We start from the raw sequence: 21,871 nt of genomic DNA on the forward strand, positions 1-21,871 counted from the left end.
ATTATCTTCTTTAATTTTATTTAACTAAGGCAAAATAATATAATCAATAATATCCAAATATGCCATCCAATCTTAGAATAATGTAAAATAATAGTAAAGCATCATACATCTGAAGTTTCTTAATTCAGAATTTGTTATCATTGAAATTGAGTTTGGATTAAAACTTGTCTTTTTGCTTTGAAGATGCTTCCAAGATTGTGCAAAATAATAGGATGTATCAATTGTCACAGGGAATTTCAACATATTTAAGAGATAAGCAATTTTCTAACATCTTTTAGTATTTCCACATTTATAATTGCAGATAAGCTAAAATTCTATTTTCATATTCTTCTTAAAATTCAATTAAGCCAGGCTTATTACAAATATAACACTTGACATTAATAAACATAATTTCTCTTAAAATATGTTACAATTTGCTTTTTGCTATTCAGCAACTTTCTAAACTCAATACAATATTTCCAATTCCCAAGATTTTTAGTCTATGAAAATCAAAGCTATAATCATATGCAGTCAAAAAATTCTATTAGAAAAAAAGAAATCAGTCAGTCTTATTTTGCTGTTCTTTTGGCCACTGTCAGTGACTAAAATGATCATCTCCCTGACTCCCACCCCATTGTTTTTCCAAATTAATCAATTTTTCTTGGCAATGAATAGATTTTAGTTTTTATCATATTTGCTTTTATTGTGCAATCCACTATAGTGTTACATGAGTTACTCTAATATTATGTTTCTCTACTAACATATTTTCTTCTTTGTAAGGAAATATAAAATATGAAAGCAAATTTCTTTTAGGTGAAATAACCAGAAAGGATACTAAGTTTTGATTTCTTTTTAAAAAAATGCTAACATTGTTGTATTTAAGAAATTTTTTTCAGTGTCCCAAGAATTAACATGAACATTACACACTAATTTATATCTGACAACTCTGAAACACATTTGTGGCTAAGAATAAAACTCTTTAGGCTTTTATGATAAAGTCCCATAATATAGTTTGACTTTTGATATATTTCTTGTGTTTTAATGCTGGGGTCTATCATAATATGGTCATCAGAGACATTCTTAACTAGAAAAATTATTGAGAATTGTCCTTTTTTTAATCAAAATATATAATGCACAAGAAAAGCTTTCCTTTTTGTAATAGATATCATTTAAAAAAAATTTTTTTGTAGTTGTAGATGGACAGAATGCCTTTATTTTGTTTATTTTTATGTGGTGCTGAGGATCCAACCCAGTGCTTCATTCATGCATGCTAGGCAAGCGCTCTACCACTGAGCCACAGCCCCAGCCCCCTGTAATAGATATCTTTAAAAAGAGATTTTATTTATTTATCGGTAAGGTTGGGTTGAACACTGTGGTCTCAGGCATACTATACAAGCACTCTATCACTGAGATACATGTCCAGCTCTTTTAAATTTATTTTGAGACAAAGTCTCTCTAAGTTGCAAGCTTAGTCTCCAACTTGCAATCCTCCTGCCTTAGCCTTCTGAGTTGCTGGGATTACAGGTTGTGCCACAGTGCCTGGCCTAAAAAGTTTGTTTGTACTTCTACACTTTTGTGGTAATTGATTTTCAAGATGTTTCCTGGTTCTCATTTCAAGGAAGTAGAGGTTCAGATCCCTGTGCTCTAGAGTGAGCTGGGCTTTGGGCATTCCTTCCTGCCATCCCTAGATTTTCTTTTCTTTTTTTTTTTTTAATAGTTTTTATTGTTTTAAAAGTAAATTGTACATTACAGGAAAACACACACACACACACACACACACACAAGCAAAGAACAAAGTCATCCAGTCACAAGAAGCTTAGTTGGACGTGTCCCTCTAGGTTGTATGCATATATACACAATATCCCATTTTGTGTGATTGAGATTGTGGTGTGTGCTTTTCCACACATCATGAATATTCACCAATTCAAAATCCCGAAGCTACATGAGTATTTTTTGATAACCAAGAATACACTACACCAACTCAATCTGTTATCCTTTCTTGGGGACAAAAATTTCACTGAAGACAGAAATGGCAACAGGCCTCTAGATAGACATATTGGCAGAGTTACAACTAAAACAATTCATTCCCTTAATGCTCAATTTAAAATGAAACAGCAACAGAATACACCAAGCTTGTTTCATTAACAGATTTCTACTACTAAAATATTAGCAATAATGCATGTTCCCAGTGAATTAAAATATTCCTATAGTACAGCCAGAAGATGCACACACACCAGTGGCTTACATCAAAATGTAAATCTTTGAGCACTTGCTTCCATCTTTCTGTGTTTCCCTGTGCCCCTCTGCTGCCAGCCTAATGAACAAGTCCTGATACACAATGCCCACAGATAAAACAATTCCATGTCCAAGATGCATCTTTTCTATCAATTATAACAAAAAGATATTTACAAGTTGGCTAATTCACTAGCACTACTTTTTATGATTCACTGTCACCTCAAGCATCTAGAAAGCTTAGATATTGTGAAATGAAGTATGAACTTTGTGCACAAAAACACAATTTACCAAAAATGTACATCTAGATATATGGTTATAATCTAAACCTGTCTTCCAAATATGGAGACTTTAGCAAAGAGCACTTCCCCTCCCCCTTCCTCTTCTCCCTCTTCACCACTCCAGTGACTAAATTCAGGACTATCCCTAGCTCCAAGAGCTGGATTAACAAGGGTCACTCTCAGAAGACAGTTCTTTCTAAAAACTAACAAAAGGACATTTATATAGGGATTATTTTGCTATTGTTAACAAACTTTGGGCATTAGGACTTATCCTTTAATACCCAGCAATATTAACTAAAATGCACATATAACAATGGCTAGACAATCTGAACTAATCTAAAGGGCACCCATTGCTTCTCTATGCATACTTTCTCCTTCCCCTACCCCCGACCCAGTGAACCTTCAACCTACCCTCCAAGACATCAAGTTCAACAATTCCATTCCCCTAAATGGCAACCATTCCTAAGTAGCAACAAAACATACTTAAAGGGCATTACTTTAGCTCTCTACTTTTCCCATGTGTTGTGCACTTTTCAACATCTAGAAACACTAGATGTTCCCAACAAGGACTTAAGTTTCCAACTCTACATACAGTAGCACTGAACAAACTGCAACACTTACTTAACAAAGGCTATACTTTCAAGCAAAACTCCCCCCCACCCCTTTTTTTAAAGGCTAGAATTTGAAAGTGTCTTCCAAACAGTAACATTCTGGCCTAGAACCCTTCCCCTTCTAGTCTTATCAACCAATGGGTCAGTATATGCATCTGTAATGCTTAGAGATGACTTTTAACAAATTTCACTTTCTAACTGGTTTTAATTATAGTCTTTCCTATGAATATAACAACATGTACTCGGTGTGTTTACTAACTCTACTTTTGTCATACACTGGCAACCTCTTTAGCATCTAGATAGACTAGATGTAAATTAGGACTCATTTGTCCTTTATATACACTATTTACACAGAATAGTAAAACAAAACCCACAAATATAAGGGACAATGGTCAATTCTGCTTCACAGAAAATACACTGGTATAAAGCCCTTTATATTTTCTTTTCCTTCTTCCTCCCTGAACCAGCACAGATATAATATGTACTGTTCAGAGAAGTGTTTTGATCATTCCATTTCCAAAAGACAGTTATTTCCTCATGAATTTTAAAAAAAGATATATAACAAAATGTTTTATTTACTACCTCTTTAGTGTATATATAGTTGAAAATGCTAAATATTTTTTTTTAAATATCTAGGTTTTCTAGATGTTCTAAAGTGCCTGATATATGTTAAAAGTAGAAGTGGTAAAATATATGACACATTTTGTAAATTTATTTTGTTAAAATTCTTATGAAATGGTTTCTTTTGGGGGGGGGTGCAATAGCCAAACCCCTGTTGAATAGTACAGTTGTGTGCTGGTCCTGGGGAGCACCATGCCAGTGTGCTTACCGAGAGCCAAGAGTTGTCTGGGTTTTGTTTTACTTTGCTGTGTACATAGTGTATATAAAGGACAAATGAGTCCTCCTAATCTACATCTAGCCTTTCTAGATGTTAAAGAGGTTGCCAGTGTATGACAAAAGTAGAATTAGTAAACCAGTTTTGAATATTTTGTGTTAAAATTCCTAGGAAAGATTGTCTTCTGAAAATTTTGAGCATTATAGCCCACTGGGTCGGTGAAGGGCCAGAATGCTCATATTTTGAAGACATTTTCAAATTAGAACTATTGTTACATGTGTGCAGTGTATTCAAGACTGTCATGTACATAGTGGACAAATTGAGTCCTTACTTGAAACATCTAGTCTTGTCTAGATGTTTAGAAGTGCCCGATGTATGTTAAACGTAGAGGTAGTAAAATATCACTTTGTAAATATCTTTTTGCTAAAATTCATATGAAATAGTCTTTTGGGAATGGAACTATTAAACCACCTCTGTGAGCGGTATACTACTGTCTGTATTTGCTCAGTGATGTGGAGGAGGTGGGAGGGAAGCAATTGCAAAAGGTTAGTGTGTTCATATTTGGACATTTTCAGACATCAGTTTTCTATGTTTTGTGCATTTTGTTTTTGCTGTGTATATAGTGTATATAATGGACAAATAAGTCCCAATTTTGTAACATCTAGTCTCTAGATGTTAAAGAGGTTGCCAGTGTATGACCAAGTAGTTAGTAAAATTAGAACATTTTGTACATTTTTTTGTTGAAATTCATAGGAAAGCTTGTCCTCTGTAAAAAGACTTTTGGATATGGATTTGTTCGACCATTTCTAAGTGTTACATATGCCTGTACTTGTCCACTGGACTGAAAATAGAAGGAAATGAGGAGGGAGAGGTTCAAGGACAAAATGGTCATATTAGAAGATACCTCATATTTAACCATTGCTACGCGTGCAATTTTATTTACCAGAGCTGTGTGAATAGTGGACAGGGTCTTATGTGGAATATCTAGTCCTTCTATATATTTAGAAGTGCTTGATATATTTAAAAGTAAAAGTAGTAGAATTGAAACTTTTTGTAAATAGCTTTTAAAAACTGATGAGAAATTTTGTGTTTGGAATTGTTAAACCACCTCTTAACAGAATACTGTCTGTTGTACTTGTTGATTGGGTTGAGGGAGGTGGGAGGGAAGAAGTTGCAAAAGGTGTTTAACATTGTTAGAGTGTGCTAGAAAACTTCAGCTTACCCATTGCCTTGTACCGTGCATTTCATTTAACTTTGTTGTACTGTATATATTGTATATATATTGGACAAAGGAGTCCTAATTTTATAATATCTAGTCTCTAGATATTAAAGAGGTTGCCAATGTATGATAAAAGTAGAGTTAGTAAACTCACACATTCTGTACACTTTGTGTTAAAATTCATAGGCAGTCTTCTGAAAAGGACTTTTGGAAATGAAATTGTAACATCATATCATGTGACACTCAGATGTGACACATGTGACAAAAGGAGAAAGAAGTAGAAGAAATGAAGGATTCTAGGCCAGAATGATCCTACTTAGAAGACACTTTCAGATATAACCATTGTTACATGTGTGTAGTTTATTTAACACTACTATGTACATAGTGGACAAACTTAAGTCCTTATTTGAAACATCTAGTCTTTCTAGATGTTTAGAAGTGCACAAAGTATGTTAAAAGTAGAGGCAGTAAATAAAACATCCCTAGATTTTCTAACTTCTTGATTTCCCTTCCAGTGCTGGTCTTCTCCCAGTCTTCCTTGGTTCAGCAAATGACACCATTATTCATCCAGCCACATATGTCAGCCCTTTGGAATTTAAACTCGATTGTTCTTTGTCTCACATAAAATTTATCATCAAGTTTTGTCTAATATATTTCTGCCCACTCATTTCCAACTCCCATGCCATAATCCTAGCCTGAGATATAATCATCTCTGATATGGATTTCAACCATAGCCCCCTCACAGGTCTCCTTACTTCAGTCTTTACCATCTTCCAAACCATTCTTCACAAAGTTTTTCAGAATAGTCACATTATTAACTAAATTATAACCCTAAATTATTACACTTAGGATCAAATCCCTATTGATACCAAGGCGCTATTTACATTTTCTCATCATCTTAACTTTCTCTTTATTCACTAATGCTCCAGTTATGCCATCTTTTAGTTTCTAGCAATAAGCTAATTTTGACCTCAGAACTTTTGTACTCCTTCTTACCTTTATCTCTAACTTTATGCTCTAACTCTACTTCTGATTTCTTGTCCTTTAGATCTCAGCTTTACCTCCCTAGAAAGAGTTTATATGATCAGATTCTAAGTACCCCTCTCCTTTCTATCATTTGCTACTGTAGTAACCTACTTATCTTTCCTAAAATATTATCCTGCCTAATTTAAGTACCATTTAGTCAGGGACTTTGCTTATTCCACTGAACAGTATATCTCTATTATTGTACATTGTCTGAATACATAGTAAGTTGTTGATTCGAAGTAATTAGTAACAGAATAAATAGGACCAAGGATTTATTGCATCATTAAAAACTCAATATATAAAATTTCAAAGGAAATATCTGATAACTGCATTCATTATTCGTGGGTTCCTCACTCAGACTGAATATATAAAAAGGAAGAAAGAAAGAGGGGAAGAACTAGGAAGAGAAGGCAAAGAGAGAGAATTCGTGAGGATATCTTTCCTGTATCTTCCCTGTAGTACCTTTCTCTACTAAGAGAAGTGGGTGGTGGTGGTGTGAATCTGTTACCCTAAACCAAGTGAGAGAGGCTAGTGCTTAGGGCATGCTGAGAGTTACAGAAGACATTGGGAATGGTAGTCTGCACATCAGAAAAAGACAAAGAGGGTTTTATTCAGAAAACATTGGGGTGTTATTGAAAACATTTGAGCAGAGAAGTAATGTAACTGTGTTTTAGAAAAATTAATCTGATAGCAGCATTTAAAATGAATTGGAGATTGGAGATGAAAAGAGATGGGTTAGGAACAGAGTTAACATCAGCAATAACAATAACATGATTTAAAAAATGGAGGTAATAATTGATAGGAAAAAACAGGTGTGAAAGAAGTTATAGTGGTAGAATTGATAATTTTTGGAATTGATTATAGGAATAAGAACTTACTATGTCTGAGTTAATAGTAAATACCATTGAAGAAAAAACTGAGTAATATTTGAAGATAGCATGGATGTTTATTTAGCTTGGAGAAAAGCTTAAGTATAGACTGCCTTTTTCTTATGCATAAGTTATTGTGTTAGCCACCAGTTTTACACAAATATACCTTTTACTAGGTACCTAGCTTTTTGTGAATGTATTTTTTTGAGGAATGAAAAATGGCTTTCTTCTATCCTTCTAGATTCTTTGGCTTGGGCAAATGAAATTGACATAAAACAGATTAACAGGAGGATAGACCATTTTAGTTACATACATATGCTCAGGAGTCCTACAAAATATGAGACAACAAGAAAAGTGAGATGACTGAAGAGAAATTAAAGGTGTCAGGTTTTATCAAATAAAGGATAAGAGCTTTATTGGGACGCAAAAGGCGAGACTACACATTCTCAGGGCAGAATGTGGGCTATATCAAGAGTGAGATGTGTTTCTAGGGCTTAAGGTCTGAGTTTTTATTAGGGTATATAATTAGGAAGAATATGTATAATGCAAAAGGGTTGGACTTTCCTTGGGATTGGGAAATATTGAGCAAAATTGTGTTTCCCCAGTAGGGGTTCTGGTCTGACATGCATCTTCCAGCTCATATCAAGGTCTCTGATATTCAGGCAGTTGATTGGGTGGTTGATTGGGCCAGAAGGTTGTCGGTCCAATCAAGTATCAATAGTCTATTTCTATTAATCAGGCTATTAGGCTCATGGCTCACAATTTTTCCAAAAGCCAGCAATTCTACATTCCAACAGAGATACTTCTCAGTTCTTTTCTCTATATTGTTACATTTATATCTCACATTCACTTTATAGAAACTTACAAAGAATAGAAATTAAATAATAATCCTTTGCAAAACCTAGGAGCTTGCTAATGAGAGAACTTGCTCCAGCTATAAACTTGGACCACAATTCAGTAAATTAAAAAATGTAATTTGAAGAGCTTTAAATTTAGATTAGTATTTCACAGAGCTTTTATAAGTATAAATTAAATAAAACAAAAGTTTTTATAAACTCAGAGATTCAAAGAATCAAATAACATTTGTAAACTGAGATATTTACATAGTTGAGTCACAGGCACACCACAATTTTGAGCATATGAGTCAGACTTCACATCTTATATACAGTTAGTTTTTAAATGTTAGGGCATTATGCCATGGGTAAGCACAAAGTTTACATAATTAAGGATTTATAGGGACCTCAGCTTTTCTTAATTCCTTTGGGGATTTTACTCCTGAGTTTAAATTATTGTCTTTGACTAGGTAAATCAGGTTTGAAAAGACATACCTGTACTCCAGTTTCCTATTTCTTAGAATAAACCCAAGTTCCTATCATGTTAAGTTCTTAATGATCAAGTCCATGCCTACCTCTTTTCCCACTGTTCATGTACTTCATTCCTGTTGATCTCCTTTCCATTCTTCAAACACAAGATCTTCAACTACCCAAATTATCCCCACCATGCCCAGACCCATTTGTTCATGTTTGTTCTCTCACTGGACGGCAGACTCTGTAAAGGCAGAGGTCACTTTTGGAAAGATCACTATTGTATCTCAGATGGCTAACACAACATCTGGTAGTAAGTAGCTATTTGATAAATATTTGTTGAATAGATGAATCAAGGAGATAAGTAGAATTGGTTATATGGTATGATCCAGATTTGAGGCTGAATTTATAGAATGGAAAGGACAAGAGAAAAGATAAAGATAAATTAATAGTCTGAGGACAGCTGTAGGAATGTAGCAGAAATAAATCTTGGACGTATCCTTCAGATATGTAAGGAAGAACATAAATTTATATTTATAAATATAAATCAACCTAGCTTCAATTTTGAGAATTCCACCCCCACCTCAGGTTGATGGAAAACTCAACCTCTGTTACTCATGGGTCTTAAGGATTTTATGCAAGGCCAAGGCAAGGGCTTTGATCATTGAGTCATTTGGATTACCCTGGTTATTTCTGGGGTGTTTAATGACTATTTACACAGTTCCTTCAGGACTGGGTTCTAGGATGTTTCCTGATTTTTTATTTAAACATGAGAAATATTTCAAGGGATGATTATGGGCCTCTCTCTTTAGACACAGGAGACGGTCTTTGTTATCTGGAGTTTTGCTTTCTCTGGTGTATGATGCTACTAGAAATACAGGAACATGACTTCCCAAGTAGGGAGTCTATAGACTTTTCTCTGTGCTCCCCAGTTCATGGGACTCTAATTTTATTGTGTTGCTTCTCAAAAATATTCTTATGCTTCCCTTATTTTTAGGGCATTTAGTATGAATTTTTAAAATGGATTCAATTTTATTCAAGTGAGGAAACATGACTTTTCCCCACAAACTTGCCCTTCCAATTACAAAATTTGGCTATCTTTTCCATAATATGAAGAACAGAAAAAAACAGGATGAATGAATAGAATTTAATATGTCATAAGCTTATTCTGCCAGTAGCAATTAAGTTTTGACCAGAACAGAGACAGAGTGAAATTCTCATCAGGCCACACTTAAACTTAACATACCATAATAACTTCCCTTTGCTCCTAGACTATAAGTCAGTCTCCTTAACATGGCCCACAGAGATCCCACCTGCCTCTCCATTCTCTTCATGTACCATGGTCCTCCTTCTCTCTACTGGGGGCATGCTGGTTTCTAATTGTTGAAAAGAGTATGCTGTCATTTAGGTGACACACGGTTTTTCTACATTCACGAATACCTCTTCACCTTGTTCATTCCCACTCATGCTTTGAATTGTAGCTCTGCTGACATTTTCCAGGGAAACCTCTTGTGCCACTTATTGCAGACATTTACAGCACCATTTATCTTGTCTTTATGGTACTCATACATCATGGTCACTTTGTCTCATAAGAATGAAATGCCATTCTCATTTATTGGTTTAGCAAAATCCCATATTTTGGCAATATACTGTTGAGCAAATGGGTGTTTATTTTTAGGTATTGTTAGTGGGATTAAAAAACTAGCAAACCCTTCATGGACTATAAGTTGCAATATCAAAATTCTGTCTCTCTCTCTGTCTCTCTCTGTCTGTCTGTTTGTCTTTCTCTCTCTCTCTCTCTCTCTCTCTCTCTCACACACACACACACACACACACACACACACACCTCTTTTGGCTCAGATGGTCCAATGTTGAAAATTGATTTTGAAGATGTATTTGTACACTATAAAGTGACATATTTGTTCATTATAGCATTTTTGGTAAGAGATTAGTTCTTTAAAAATTAAATGTTCATCAATGGAGGCTGGTTAAATACACTGGGATAAACCCACTTAAGGGAATACTAGGCAGCTGTAAAAAATCAAGGGATCTTCTTGAATACTGAAATGGGAAGACTCCCTATTTTTTCTTTTTTTTTTTTACCCTGCGAGGAAGTGACTTCTGTCTTTATTCTACCACCAGGAACATTGAGTTCTAGAGCAGATTTCTGAGGCGCTCCAGGCTAGCTGGTGGTGGAACTGGACCGCAGCCCTGGTCGGCCTGGCTGTGGGCTCGGTGCTGCCCCCTGCAGACCTCCTGTGTGTAGGCACTGTGCAGAGCCCTGGGCACCTGCAAGTGGAACGGAAGGGAAGACTCCCTATTTTAATGAAAAAGTGACATGCAGAACAATATGTATGGCATGCTACCTTCTGTATAAAGGTAAAGTTAAAAAAAAAACTAACAATGGCTATCTGTATTTTGGAGAAAAGATGGAAACTAGGAGGATGGGCAACAAGATAGGATGTAAGAATGCCAAGAAATGAAAATGTTTAATTATTTTCCTTTCTATTGATTATATTATGAATAATTATGAAAGATGCACCATTTTACAATTAATTACTGAATCTCAAAATACATGAAACCAAAGGTATCATTTATTTCTTCATGGAATAAAAGATATAAAGGCAGTTGATTAAATAGACAACTGTCTATTTTCATGATATTCACAGAAATAAATTCTCTGTATTTTCATATATTCTTTCCTAAAATTAAAATGGAAATAAAACCCAGAGGGTTACTCCACCTGGAGATAACTAAAGTTATTAGTTCTTGGAGAAGCCCTCTTGAATGTAGGTATAATCTGGGCATAAGTGGAGTTCAAGGGAGGCTCTGCATTATAGCTATGATACCAGGGAAACAGGTATTGCACCTATCTTGAGGTAATTATTCTCCAACTAAGAAATTGATAATCAAGGAACTCAAATTCCTCATATGATTTCCTTGTTGAAATTGATCCGTTTATTATTACTTAGATCCTATTTCCAAATTGGAATATAATAATATTTAATGTTTCACTTACAATTTTATTCTTTGTTTCTGGTTCTATAGTCAATTCTGTACAGCAGATTTTTAAGGTGGCACTAAGCACTCTTTAGGAGCAAACTATCCACTTCTTTTATTTAAATCTTAAGCATTTAGTTAGCAAATATTGACTTCTAATACATTAATTTTTTTTTTTGGTTTAAAGTATGTAGGATCAGTGTAGAACAGATGAACTTAGTAGTTCTTGAATATATTTAAATTGGGTACTGACTGTTAATAACTTTTCATTTCTTTGGAAGAAATTCCAAGTCCTAGGAATTCTGACCCTGTTCATTACTGTTGGCTCCAAAATTAGTGGGATGTAATTCAGAACACAATAGCCTCATACTTTCATCCCTCTTCTGCTCTCAGAGGGATGACAGAATGTTTTGAGCCCTCTTTTTATCAACAGACCTAATTATAGAAGAGCCCACCTGCTCTGCTTAAAAATTTAGCACTTTCAGTATTTCATAAATAAATGGTAACTGGGGTTATTTAAAATATTTTGTGCTATTGATTCTATTCTCTAAAAGTATAGACATGTAGGAAAACACAAACCATAATCCAATTGAATAAACTTGATTTCTTTTTCCCCCCCTATTTGGTCTACATGCACCACCTGGTGGTAAAGTTGTGCATTTTAAGTACAGAAGTATGTGTGTGTGTGTGTGTGTGTGTGTGTGTGTGTGTGTGTATAACATAGGAAGAATTTTAATATACATTCCTAAACACTGAGTTAGACTTACGATGCAATTATTCTAACCAAATATCTAATAAAACATTTGGACTCTGCCATATATACTCCAGAACAGGAAATAAAGAGAACAACTCATTTTGAAAAGTATAATAGATTTCTGTTATTTACGTTAGCTATAGGTTTTATAATTCCATCCCCCAAATGTTTTTTTTTTATTAGGCTAATATTCTCATTGAGGCAAAAGTCAAACACTGATACCAAGGTAAAACCATTTTCTTTACTTTTAATTTTAATAATAATAATTTTTGAAATTCCTCTTCCTTATATTAGCCATTGGTGTAAATCACAGGATACAGAATTTTAAGAGTACAAAGCACCACTGGATCATTTAGATTAATACTTTAATTTTACAAATGTAGCAGCATTTGAGACTCAGGAATGTCAAGTGACTTGCCCAAGGTCATACTTATTTTAAGTAGCCTAAGTCTAAGAAGAAACTAGGGCTTCTTGTTTTCAGGCTAGGAACATAAAAATTATACTCATATGCAATATTGAATGATCTCTGTGTGCAAAGATAAACCCTTAGCTCAACAACAGAATGTTTTAAGAGACTAAGATTGGAGTTAACACACATTAGTTTTGTTCTGACATTTGAGCACAAAAGAGTAATTGAAGAAATACATACATCATAAAGCTGTAGAAAAGATTTTCTAACTTGTCAAAACCCCTTTCATATATGTTCAAGGAAATATTTTCCAAAATCTATGTAAGTGCTGTTCTGTAAAGAAGGTCTACATTTTCCTTTCCCCTCCTAACTGCTTCAGAATCAGAGATCTGTTTCTACAAAGTAGATACCCACTTGTAGATTTAAGCATGTTCATAGCTCCCTCTCATGACCATTGAATATTATACAAGCCTCCTTCTATTCTCGCTGTTGCATTCAACTAACAGCTCACTGGTTAAGTTTTAATTGCTTCCAATGAGGTCAGCAAAGGTATTTATCGAAAAGCCCTGAATAAAAGGCTCCACACACACACAAGCACACACGCGCTCACACACACAGAGAAAATCCTCTTGCCTGTTGATTTATGGAAACAATTATGATTCTGCTGGAGGATTTCTCAGCTGAGAAATAGTTTGTAGCTACAGTAGAGAGGCTCAAGTTGCACAAGGCAGACAACAGACATGGAATTCTTGTGTATCCAGCTGTTATAAACAGAACAAGTAAGTTACTGTTATTTGTCTTTAAAAACAATTCTGAATGTTTTCTAGAACTTTATCTCTTTCTCTGGTTACGGTATTGAGGGGGAAGGTAAAAGTTACCAGATTTTTGAACCATGTAAAAAATATCTATAGTTATTATGTTGTAGAACTTACATAAAGTTGAAGCTCTCCAGAGCAATCCTGACATTTAACTTGAAAAATGTGGGCAGTTCAGGAGAAAATTATTGATTAATCATAAATGTAAAAGCATATAATAAAGAAATGCAGGGAGAGCCTTTATACTTTGTTAATAGTAATTGCAGAACTTGATTTAAATCAATAACTCTGATTACAGAGTATTTCTTATAAAATAGTGACTGAAATGAATGGTCTAGTCATGTTCTGATTTGTTTCTATTCATATATAACTTTTATAAATCTGCATATAGAGTGGTAAAGCTGTTGACACTCTCTGTTAAATCTGTCTTAAATGTATCTTCAAAGTATAAACTACACTGCATGCTATAATCCTATTTACTCTCTGAAATTTATAACACGATTTTTTTTATCTTCCTCTCTCCTTCCCTCCCCATTCTTAATCTCTCATTGCAAACAGAAGTCAAGTAGCAAACAGCACCGCAGCAACTGGGCTTATTACAACCTGTTTTTATAAGGATTTATCAACACAGAGTTATTTAAGGAGGATCCTGTATTGTTATCAGAAACTAAAAGGATAAGGGTAACAATTTGGAAAGAGCAACTACTCTTTCTTAAATAAGTCTATATAATTAACAGATAGGAAGAGGTCAATGACCTAGGAGTAACAATCAACTCAGGATTTTACTTTTCATTATGTTATTCATGAACACCCGGAGCACTACACTATAATGCACAAATGGATACTGACATGGATCCTGCCAACCTTGCTCTACACATCATGTTTTCACATTATCTGTCTAGTGGGCACTCTATCTTTAGCTTGCAATGACATGACTCCAGAGCAAATGGCTACAAATGTGAACTGCTCCAGTCCCGAGCGACATACCAGAAGTTATGATTACATGGAAGGAGGGGATATAAGAGTGAGAAGACTTTTCTGTCGAACACAGTGGTATCTGAGGATTGATAAACGAGGCAAAGTAAAAGGGACCCAAGAGATGAAGAACAATTACAGTAAGTAATGTCCTTTATTTAAAGCACTGTTTATAGCCCTTGACAATGTGTTAAAGGATAAATTTTCAGGTGATAAGCTTTCTCAGTTTCCTTTACTTGTGAAATAATAATTAAATGCAATATTGCTTTCTAATTTCTGTAAATTGGGATTGTGTGAATCATGTTCCTAAAAATATATCTTGGAACAGGGCAAGTTTACTAATACTATAGTTGAAACTTATAAATAAGTCAACTGTAAAACACATACTCCATGTCCTTAAAATGCTCTTAAGTTAAGCAAGATGTAAATAGTATTATTCACATTGAAATGTGATTTTTTTCCCTCGCAAAGCTTTTTAAGAGCTTTCCCATACTTCTATGTAAATGCTTACCAAAGTACGAATCACCAGTTTGAGGAAGAGAGAATTTATTTATTTTAATAGTTTCCTTTGAAAGAATATTTCCATGATGCAAAATACTTAATCTGTGTTCAAAAATGCATTTTTGTTCAATTGTGTATAATTGCAAAACTGAAGGGAATCTGTGGCATCCTCATGCATTCATGTCATAATGAGTTAGTGTTAGATTGCTTACTTATCCACCTAGGCATAAAAATAGTTTCTTTCTAACATTTTCTTTATGTAAATCTACTGTGTCATATAAGCTATATGTTGTTTTAAGAGAAACAGAAATGTCAGTAAATAAAAGTTGAAAGAGATGTTATTTTCATCATTTATAATTGAAAAGCCTTACATTTTCCCTAAGAATCAGTTGTTATTTTCATATTAAAATGTCAGGATTGAATTTTTTTTCAGGATTGAACTTTTATGATTAATAACCAATTTCAATAAAATATTGAAAATATTGTAAAACATACTTCAATATTTACCTTATGGATTTAAAATTCCTCACTGAAAATTAGCTTTGGTAATATTATTAGGACTTGGAAAATGTTAATATTATACGTGTTAGGTGTGTTAAAGTCAGTTGAAAAAAATAATGCATGGGGATAGTGGTGTGATCATGTGCCTAGCACAGTGCCAGACTCATAGTAATTACTTAAAACTTTTGTTTCCTGTTTACTAAATGTCTTTTAGACTTCTAAACTAATCAATAAATAAATGAGAATTTGGGAGAATTATGCTTACAATATGAAAACAAGAGGATCTTTAACTATAATTGATACAGAATGTTAAGGCCATTTTGATGGGCTGTGAACAATTATGGTTTTGTTATTATTATTGCTATTAACCAAGGTATCATGTTAATTCTAGAAGATTGTTCTGATTATACTGAAGTTTAGTTAAGGAAATGACTATTCAGAGGAAGTTTTATGGATATTCGTTTCTATGTGAGCAATAAAATTTGGCTTATCATCAGTTTATTTAAAAAATATTGAGATTTATGATGGATAATAGAATCTGGTAGAAAGCCAGAGCTCAGATGGAAGTTATAACACATGGTTCCTGTGCCCTTCTGTGAATGACTTTTCAGTTTTTCTAATTTCATCTGTAAAACATGGGATATGTTCTCCAACATACCTTCTAGTTCTTATAACCTAGTCTGTCCTCAACCACAGAGCATATTGCATGAATGTAAAGAAATGTAAGTAGCCATTGTATAACTATCACTCACAATGAATGAAAGTGAATATTATCTCAATGACAAGATTTGTTGCCAGATCTAATTTCAAATGGTAGTAATAAACTGTAGAATTCTTCTATACTCTAATTCCTTTTGAATGTTTTACCAAATAATGAAAAAGTGAACAGTTGGATATAAAATTTAGCGAAAAATGAATAATATGTATGATTATTTGGCATCAAAAATATATTCAATTAGAATGTATTTATACATGTAAATTTTATTTTGTGTTAAAATTTCTTTAAATACACATATATGTACATATATATGTGTACATACACACATACCCAAAATACTAGAAGTATTCTATAGTTTGAAATACAATTTGGTAACTTTGAGTATCATAATGCTATTTTGGTAAGTCATTTCTCCTCTAACACTAGTTCAACAGTAAAAAGAAAGGAAAAAAGTCATCCTATGTCATTATAAATTAGAATGTCACAATATCAATGTATTAAAAAGACATGACTTACATTATGTAAATAATATTCACCTTCAAGCTTTTTACAAGTCTATATATGTGGTATACTTTTTTGAGATGATAAATTCTCCTGGAAAGAGAAATCTTCATCAGAATTCTTTAAGCAAACTCTAAATCATTGTCAAATTGCCCTGCTATCTAATTGGAAAAGGAGTCAATAAGGTTTCTTCAAAATTAAGTAGGCTAAGATAATTTTGTCTATAGGAAATACTAAGATACAGAATGAGATAATTCAATGAAGAATCTGTGGAGAATAATTTACAGAAGATAATTCTGATAGCTCTTTCCTATTATTTAAGAGGCAGCCTTACTCATTTTAAGAGTGAATGTCTATACATGAACATGCAAGTTCACAAGGTGCAATTGAAGCTATTCTATTAGGAAAGATAGATACAAAGGAAATGCCTAGGAGAATTTGTTTAAAATAACTCAAGAGGATGAGAAACTTGAAATTCCAAAATTTGGATTGTTTACCACCTTCAATAATGAATGAATGAATGAACAAAAGATTTTCCTTTCTTGTTTTTGTTGAAATGAGAATTAAAGATAATTGGATTGTCTACTAGATTCTGATGTAGCAGACTTGTGTAACTAGTGAATATCAGAATTAAATTTTAAATATCATTCTTCATGTTTTTATGCCTTAAAAATTTTAACAGGTGTTGAACTTCTTTAGGGGTCCATGATATAGATTTTAATATCTTAGATAAAAACCCTTTTATATGAAAAGTAAGATGCCAGCTATATAAAACATTGTTCTTTGTTACCATAAGAAAGTCCCAATCCATTCTCAAAAGATTTCTTTGAATGAAAGGGAAATGACTTGAGATGTTAATAGCACTTAGAGGGATGCTTAGTTCTACAAACAGAAGCATAGCTCCCACATAAAACTATTTTGGTGGAGTTCTGAGAATTGAATCCAGGGACTTGTGTGCACTAGGCAAGTGTTTTACCACTAAGCCATATCATCAGTCCTTAGGAATGTGATATTGGTAAATATGGATTGGCATTAGCAGGAGAGGGGAAAGATCTGGTTGTATGTTCTTGCTTCTAGAAGAAGTTAGGCTGGGATAGGTGGAGGAAGGGTGGGGAGGTGAAGAGGGAAGTGTGATTACTATGTCTCATATCTTTAAGGAACTTGAAAAATTACTAAAGCTGCCCTGGATTGTGAAAATCTCATTTACTTCAGTCTTACTTTAGTTATAGTGTCATCTTATCAAATAATTCAAATTTAGTTTACAATGAACACACTGCAGAAAGCATGTACCAAGGAACTGACCAGAAATAAGACTTATATTTATAGACATATGAGCAAGAATTAATTATGTAGATGGGGGAACTCATGAAAGGCTAAGAAAAGTTGGACCTTATTTCTGACTCTTGAGGGAGAACATCTGTTACCAAAGAACTGGTCCTAAGGAATTGCACACTGCTCCTAACCAGGAGGCAAAACCCTTTTCTCTCTACTTGTTCTTTCTGGTGCTTCCACATTTAGCCTTTGAGTAGATTTCTCAGTGATAAAATTGGAACCTAACTTGAGCAAATAGTAAGTATACTAAAAGCATAAAATGTCCCTTCAAAAAGTACATTTGTGTTCTCTACAGAGGACAAAATTGATAACATCATAAAGGAACTGGAAAGAATAGTCAATACTTCCACTTCTGATGAGACAGATACAGAGGGTGAATCTAGATAATTATTGGGCCATCAGCAGACAGAGTCAATCACTCCACACCTGACAAAAATAACACTGCTGTTTTAGTTGGGAATTGAAGTACTGTATGAGAGATGGCAGCAGTGTGCTGGGTGCCCATCAACTGCCCTGAAAGACAGATGTGGAACAGAGAACCCAATCCTTCAAGATAATCTTCTTGCTTTTGATATCTAATTAATAAAAAATTTTGTTCCTTTCACAATAGTAAATAGAAAAAAATCCTTAATTGTCATAAACCCCACTGATCCAAGAGAAATCATGTCTTCCATGGATATCATTGAGCATTGTTAGCTCCATCGAAAGAAAAGGGTTAGCCGTTCTGAAAACTGGCCAATGATTTGGCAATATTCTCTTTTGGATTGTTAGACTGTGATGGGATATGGCCTAACAATTGGCGAAAAGCAAGTAAACACAGTATTATTGGATTTGACTTTGGCCACAAAAGCTTCAGCAACTTTAGTTGTCAACAATTCTTTGGATAGGCTCCTACTCAACAATAATTGCTGCTAGTAGCTGTCAAATATATACCTATCACTCTAAATATGGAAAAGATAAATTTGCTTGTGTTTCAAACAGAATTTAGCAAGTTGTCTAAAGAATAATAACTTACATCATCAAAATAAAAAACAATATAAAGATAATTTCTGCCTTTAAAAAATGATAATAAATGGGCTGGGATTTTGGCTGAGTAGTAGAGCACTTGCCTAGTATGTGTGAGGCACTGAGTTTGATTCTTAGCACCACATAAAAATAAATAAATAAAATTAAGGTATTGTGTTCATCTACAACTGAAAAATATTTTTTAAAATGATAATAAATGTATCTGTGGAGCTCTATGGAACATATCTATGAAAGACAATCCTAGAAATTATTGACAAGATTGAATCCTATAGAACTGATGACCTGAATTCCCATATATAACTTGTCAAGGCTCTAAATTATGGAAGATGGATAAATTGCTGGGAAGAAGATTTGGAAATATTAGCTGTTCTTTGAAACTGTACTATTACATCTTATATTTTGTTTTATAACCTTCCTTTTTTTGGCTGTGATAAGTGCCTGGCATTTCCTAAATAATAATAACTTCATTTATTGCCATAGGCGTGTCTCTTAGCATCTCTTAAACCTTCATCTGAACTGACCATTTCTATATCATGGTTGTTTCTATATCAAACCAGAGCATCTGATCTCTGTGACTCAGCTGTGTAACAACCCTTTAGCTATAGTTTTTGTGCATTCAGAGGCCCAACTGAATTGGAGAGAAGAGAAGAAGCCGGTTGTTAGATATATGGGAGGAGCTGCCTTTTGTAGATTTTTCTAATTCTCAAACTTGGCTAAATATAATCAGCTGGGGACCTTTAAAACAGTTTTGATGCGAGATTCCACCCACAAAGATTCTCATTAAATTGATACAGATACAGTCCGAGTATCAGGAATCTTAAACTCCCTAGATAACTTTGACATACAGCCAAGGCTGAAAACTACTGAACTAAGAGGATCACATTAATTACTGGGAAAACCATAGCTCAATTAAATCAGGATCTCATGAAGGCAGGGAGGACCCATGAATCAGACTTTGTTCTCCAGTGATTTTAATGTGCAGCTAAGCTTGCAAATCACTCATATAGGGACCAATAATTCTAATTCAGCCGGAACTCTCTCAGGGGTTCTGGGAATATTTTAGAAACCTTAGAGGGCTTCAGAATTAACTTGCACTTTAGAGGATTTTGGAATAGACTTAATCTTGGAATCTCTGAATTGTGCACTGAGGGAGTTCTTCTGGGCTCTTTTGACCTCTCTGACAAATCTTAGTGGCTTCAACATTTGGTAAACTTGCTTAGAAATGCATGTGATGACAGCTCTGTAGCTACTATATAAGAAGGTTGCTTTAGCAGCAAGGAAGAATAGGTCCTGTGCTACAGTCTCATGATATGACTCTCTTCTGACATTTTTCACGGTACCTGGAATACCGGCATCAATGCCAGCTTTCTTGGTACATAAGTAAGCCACTTCTGACTATGAACCCAGATACCTCCAAGTTAGGCTTCTATCTCTCATAGCCACCCCACTTAGTTCAATGGCAGAGGTTTAAAGAAACAATTTCTAACCTAGAAAACCCATGGGGGAGAGAACCACAAGTTTAGAGGGTCTATCCATATTAGTGAAAAGGATACGATTATAGAACCTTGCTCTCTTTGTATGATTGGGATGCATAACACGAAGCAAAGTTTTCTTTATTTTCTTTTCTATCAATTTTTGGAAGCACTCCCATAACATCACTATTGGAATATGACAGTTTTCTCTATTTAAATTTCACATATGGCACATAGAAGAAAAGGCAGGATATGTGTATACTTAAGTAACTACAGAAGATGAAAGAACTTTTGTTAGATGAAATTAGGCTTCGATATGATCTACTCTTCTCCAAACCATATCCAAACTTCCTACACCCAAAAGAGGTTGAAAAAGAAAAATCCCCTGCCTCCCACATGATTTGAAATGCCATGTTGAAGAGTCACTAAGTATTTAACTCTTTCTTGACCAAGTTTCATATATGCTTTTGAGGTTAAATAAAGACTTAAGTAGAAAAGCCATATCAAATTCACTAACAAAGAATATGCCATTTAAGTTCCTTAGTTATGTCTATGAATGTGTTTGTTACAGTGAAAATGAAGAGAGGGAAATTATCCAGGACTCATTTTAGGTAGGCAACATCATTCCTAAAGGGAGAAAGCTTGATATATATTGGGGAGGGTTGGATCTAGGGATTCTCCAGTTGCTCTAGTAAATTTTTTTACTGGAGTGGTGGGGAATACTTGATAGGTAGTGTCTATCTAAGAATAATTTAAAAAATCATATTTGTGAATAGGAAGGAAAAGAGAAAAATGGGAAAGGAAAAAAGACTTTATATAAAAATGAATGGACTGGAAGGCTGGGCATGTGGCTCAAGCGGTAGCGCGCTCGCCTGGCATGCGTGCAGCCCGGGTTCGATCCTCAGCACCACATACAAACAAAGATGTTGTGTCTGCCAAAAACTAAAAAAAATATATACATATTAAAAAATTCTCTCTCTCTCTCTCTCTTTTAAAAAAATTAATGGATTGGAATCCTCTATAAACTTAATGTGAAGTATAAAGGATTCTGATTAGCTAGAGCTTTACTATTTTTTTTTATTCACTTAAGGAATGAGGACAATGAAATGCATTGGATTGATAAGATAATAAAGGCAGATAAAATAAATCAAGATAAAAGAAACTTAACTAGAAATTTTAGTAATAGTGTACAAAGGGATTGAAATGTTAGTAGATTATCATAGCACTGAAATAAGAGGTTTGAATCTGTTAATTTTGTGCATAAAACTGTAATAATCTTTGCTTCTTTACCTGAACTATTCTGAAACTGAATTTATTTTTATGATTAATGTAATACAAGAGCAGTGAGAAATATTTCAACACAATATATTTCATGTTCTATTATAATATCTCCCATTTTATCTATTTTAATTTTAAATGTAATTGTGGATAATTTTGAGAAAATTATATGCAGCCAAATTCAGAATCAACTGAGCCTGAATATTTTTTCTTAAGGCAGTATTTCCAAACTA

At 34.0% G+C, this 21,871-nt stretch overlaps 1 protein-coding gene across 1 annotated transcript in view; it reads left to right on the forward strand.

Moving 5' to 3' along the window:
* The first annotated feature begins 13,039 nt into the window (after nt 1–13,039).
* The window catches only part of Fgf7 (fibroblast growth factor 7), a 55,743-nt gene continuing 46,911 nt past the window's right edge, over nt 13,040–21,871 (forward strand). The window contains exons 1-2 of the mRNA XM_046461200.2: nt 13,040–13,298; nt 13,893–14,449. Of these exons, the coding sequence (XP_046317156.1) occupies nt 14,164–14,449 (286 nt within the window). The 5' untranslated portion in view covers nt 13,040–13,298; nt 13,893–14,163. The remainder of the gene's footprint in view (nt 13,299–13,892; nt 14,450–21,871) is intronic.

The sequence above is a fragment of the Marmota monax genome, unplaced genomic scaffold (genome assembly GCF_021218885.2).
Source record: "Marmota monax isolate L192 unplaced genomic scaffold, Marmota_monax_Labrador192_F-V1.1 WCK01_AAM20220418_F8-fsc00001, whole genome shotgun sequence".
In the NCBI taxonomy this organism is placed as follows: domain Eukaryota; kingdom Metazoa; phylum Chordata; class Mammalia; order Rodentia; family Sciuridae; genus Marmota; species Marmota monax.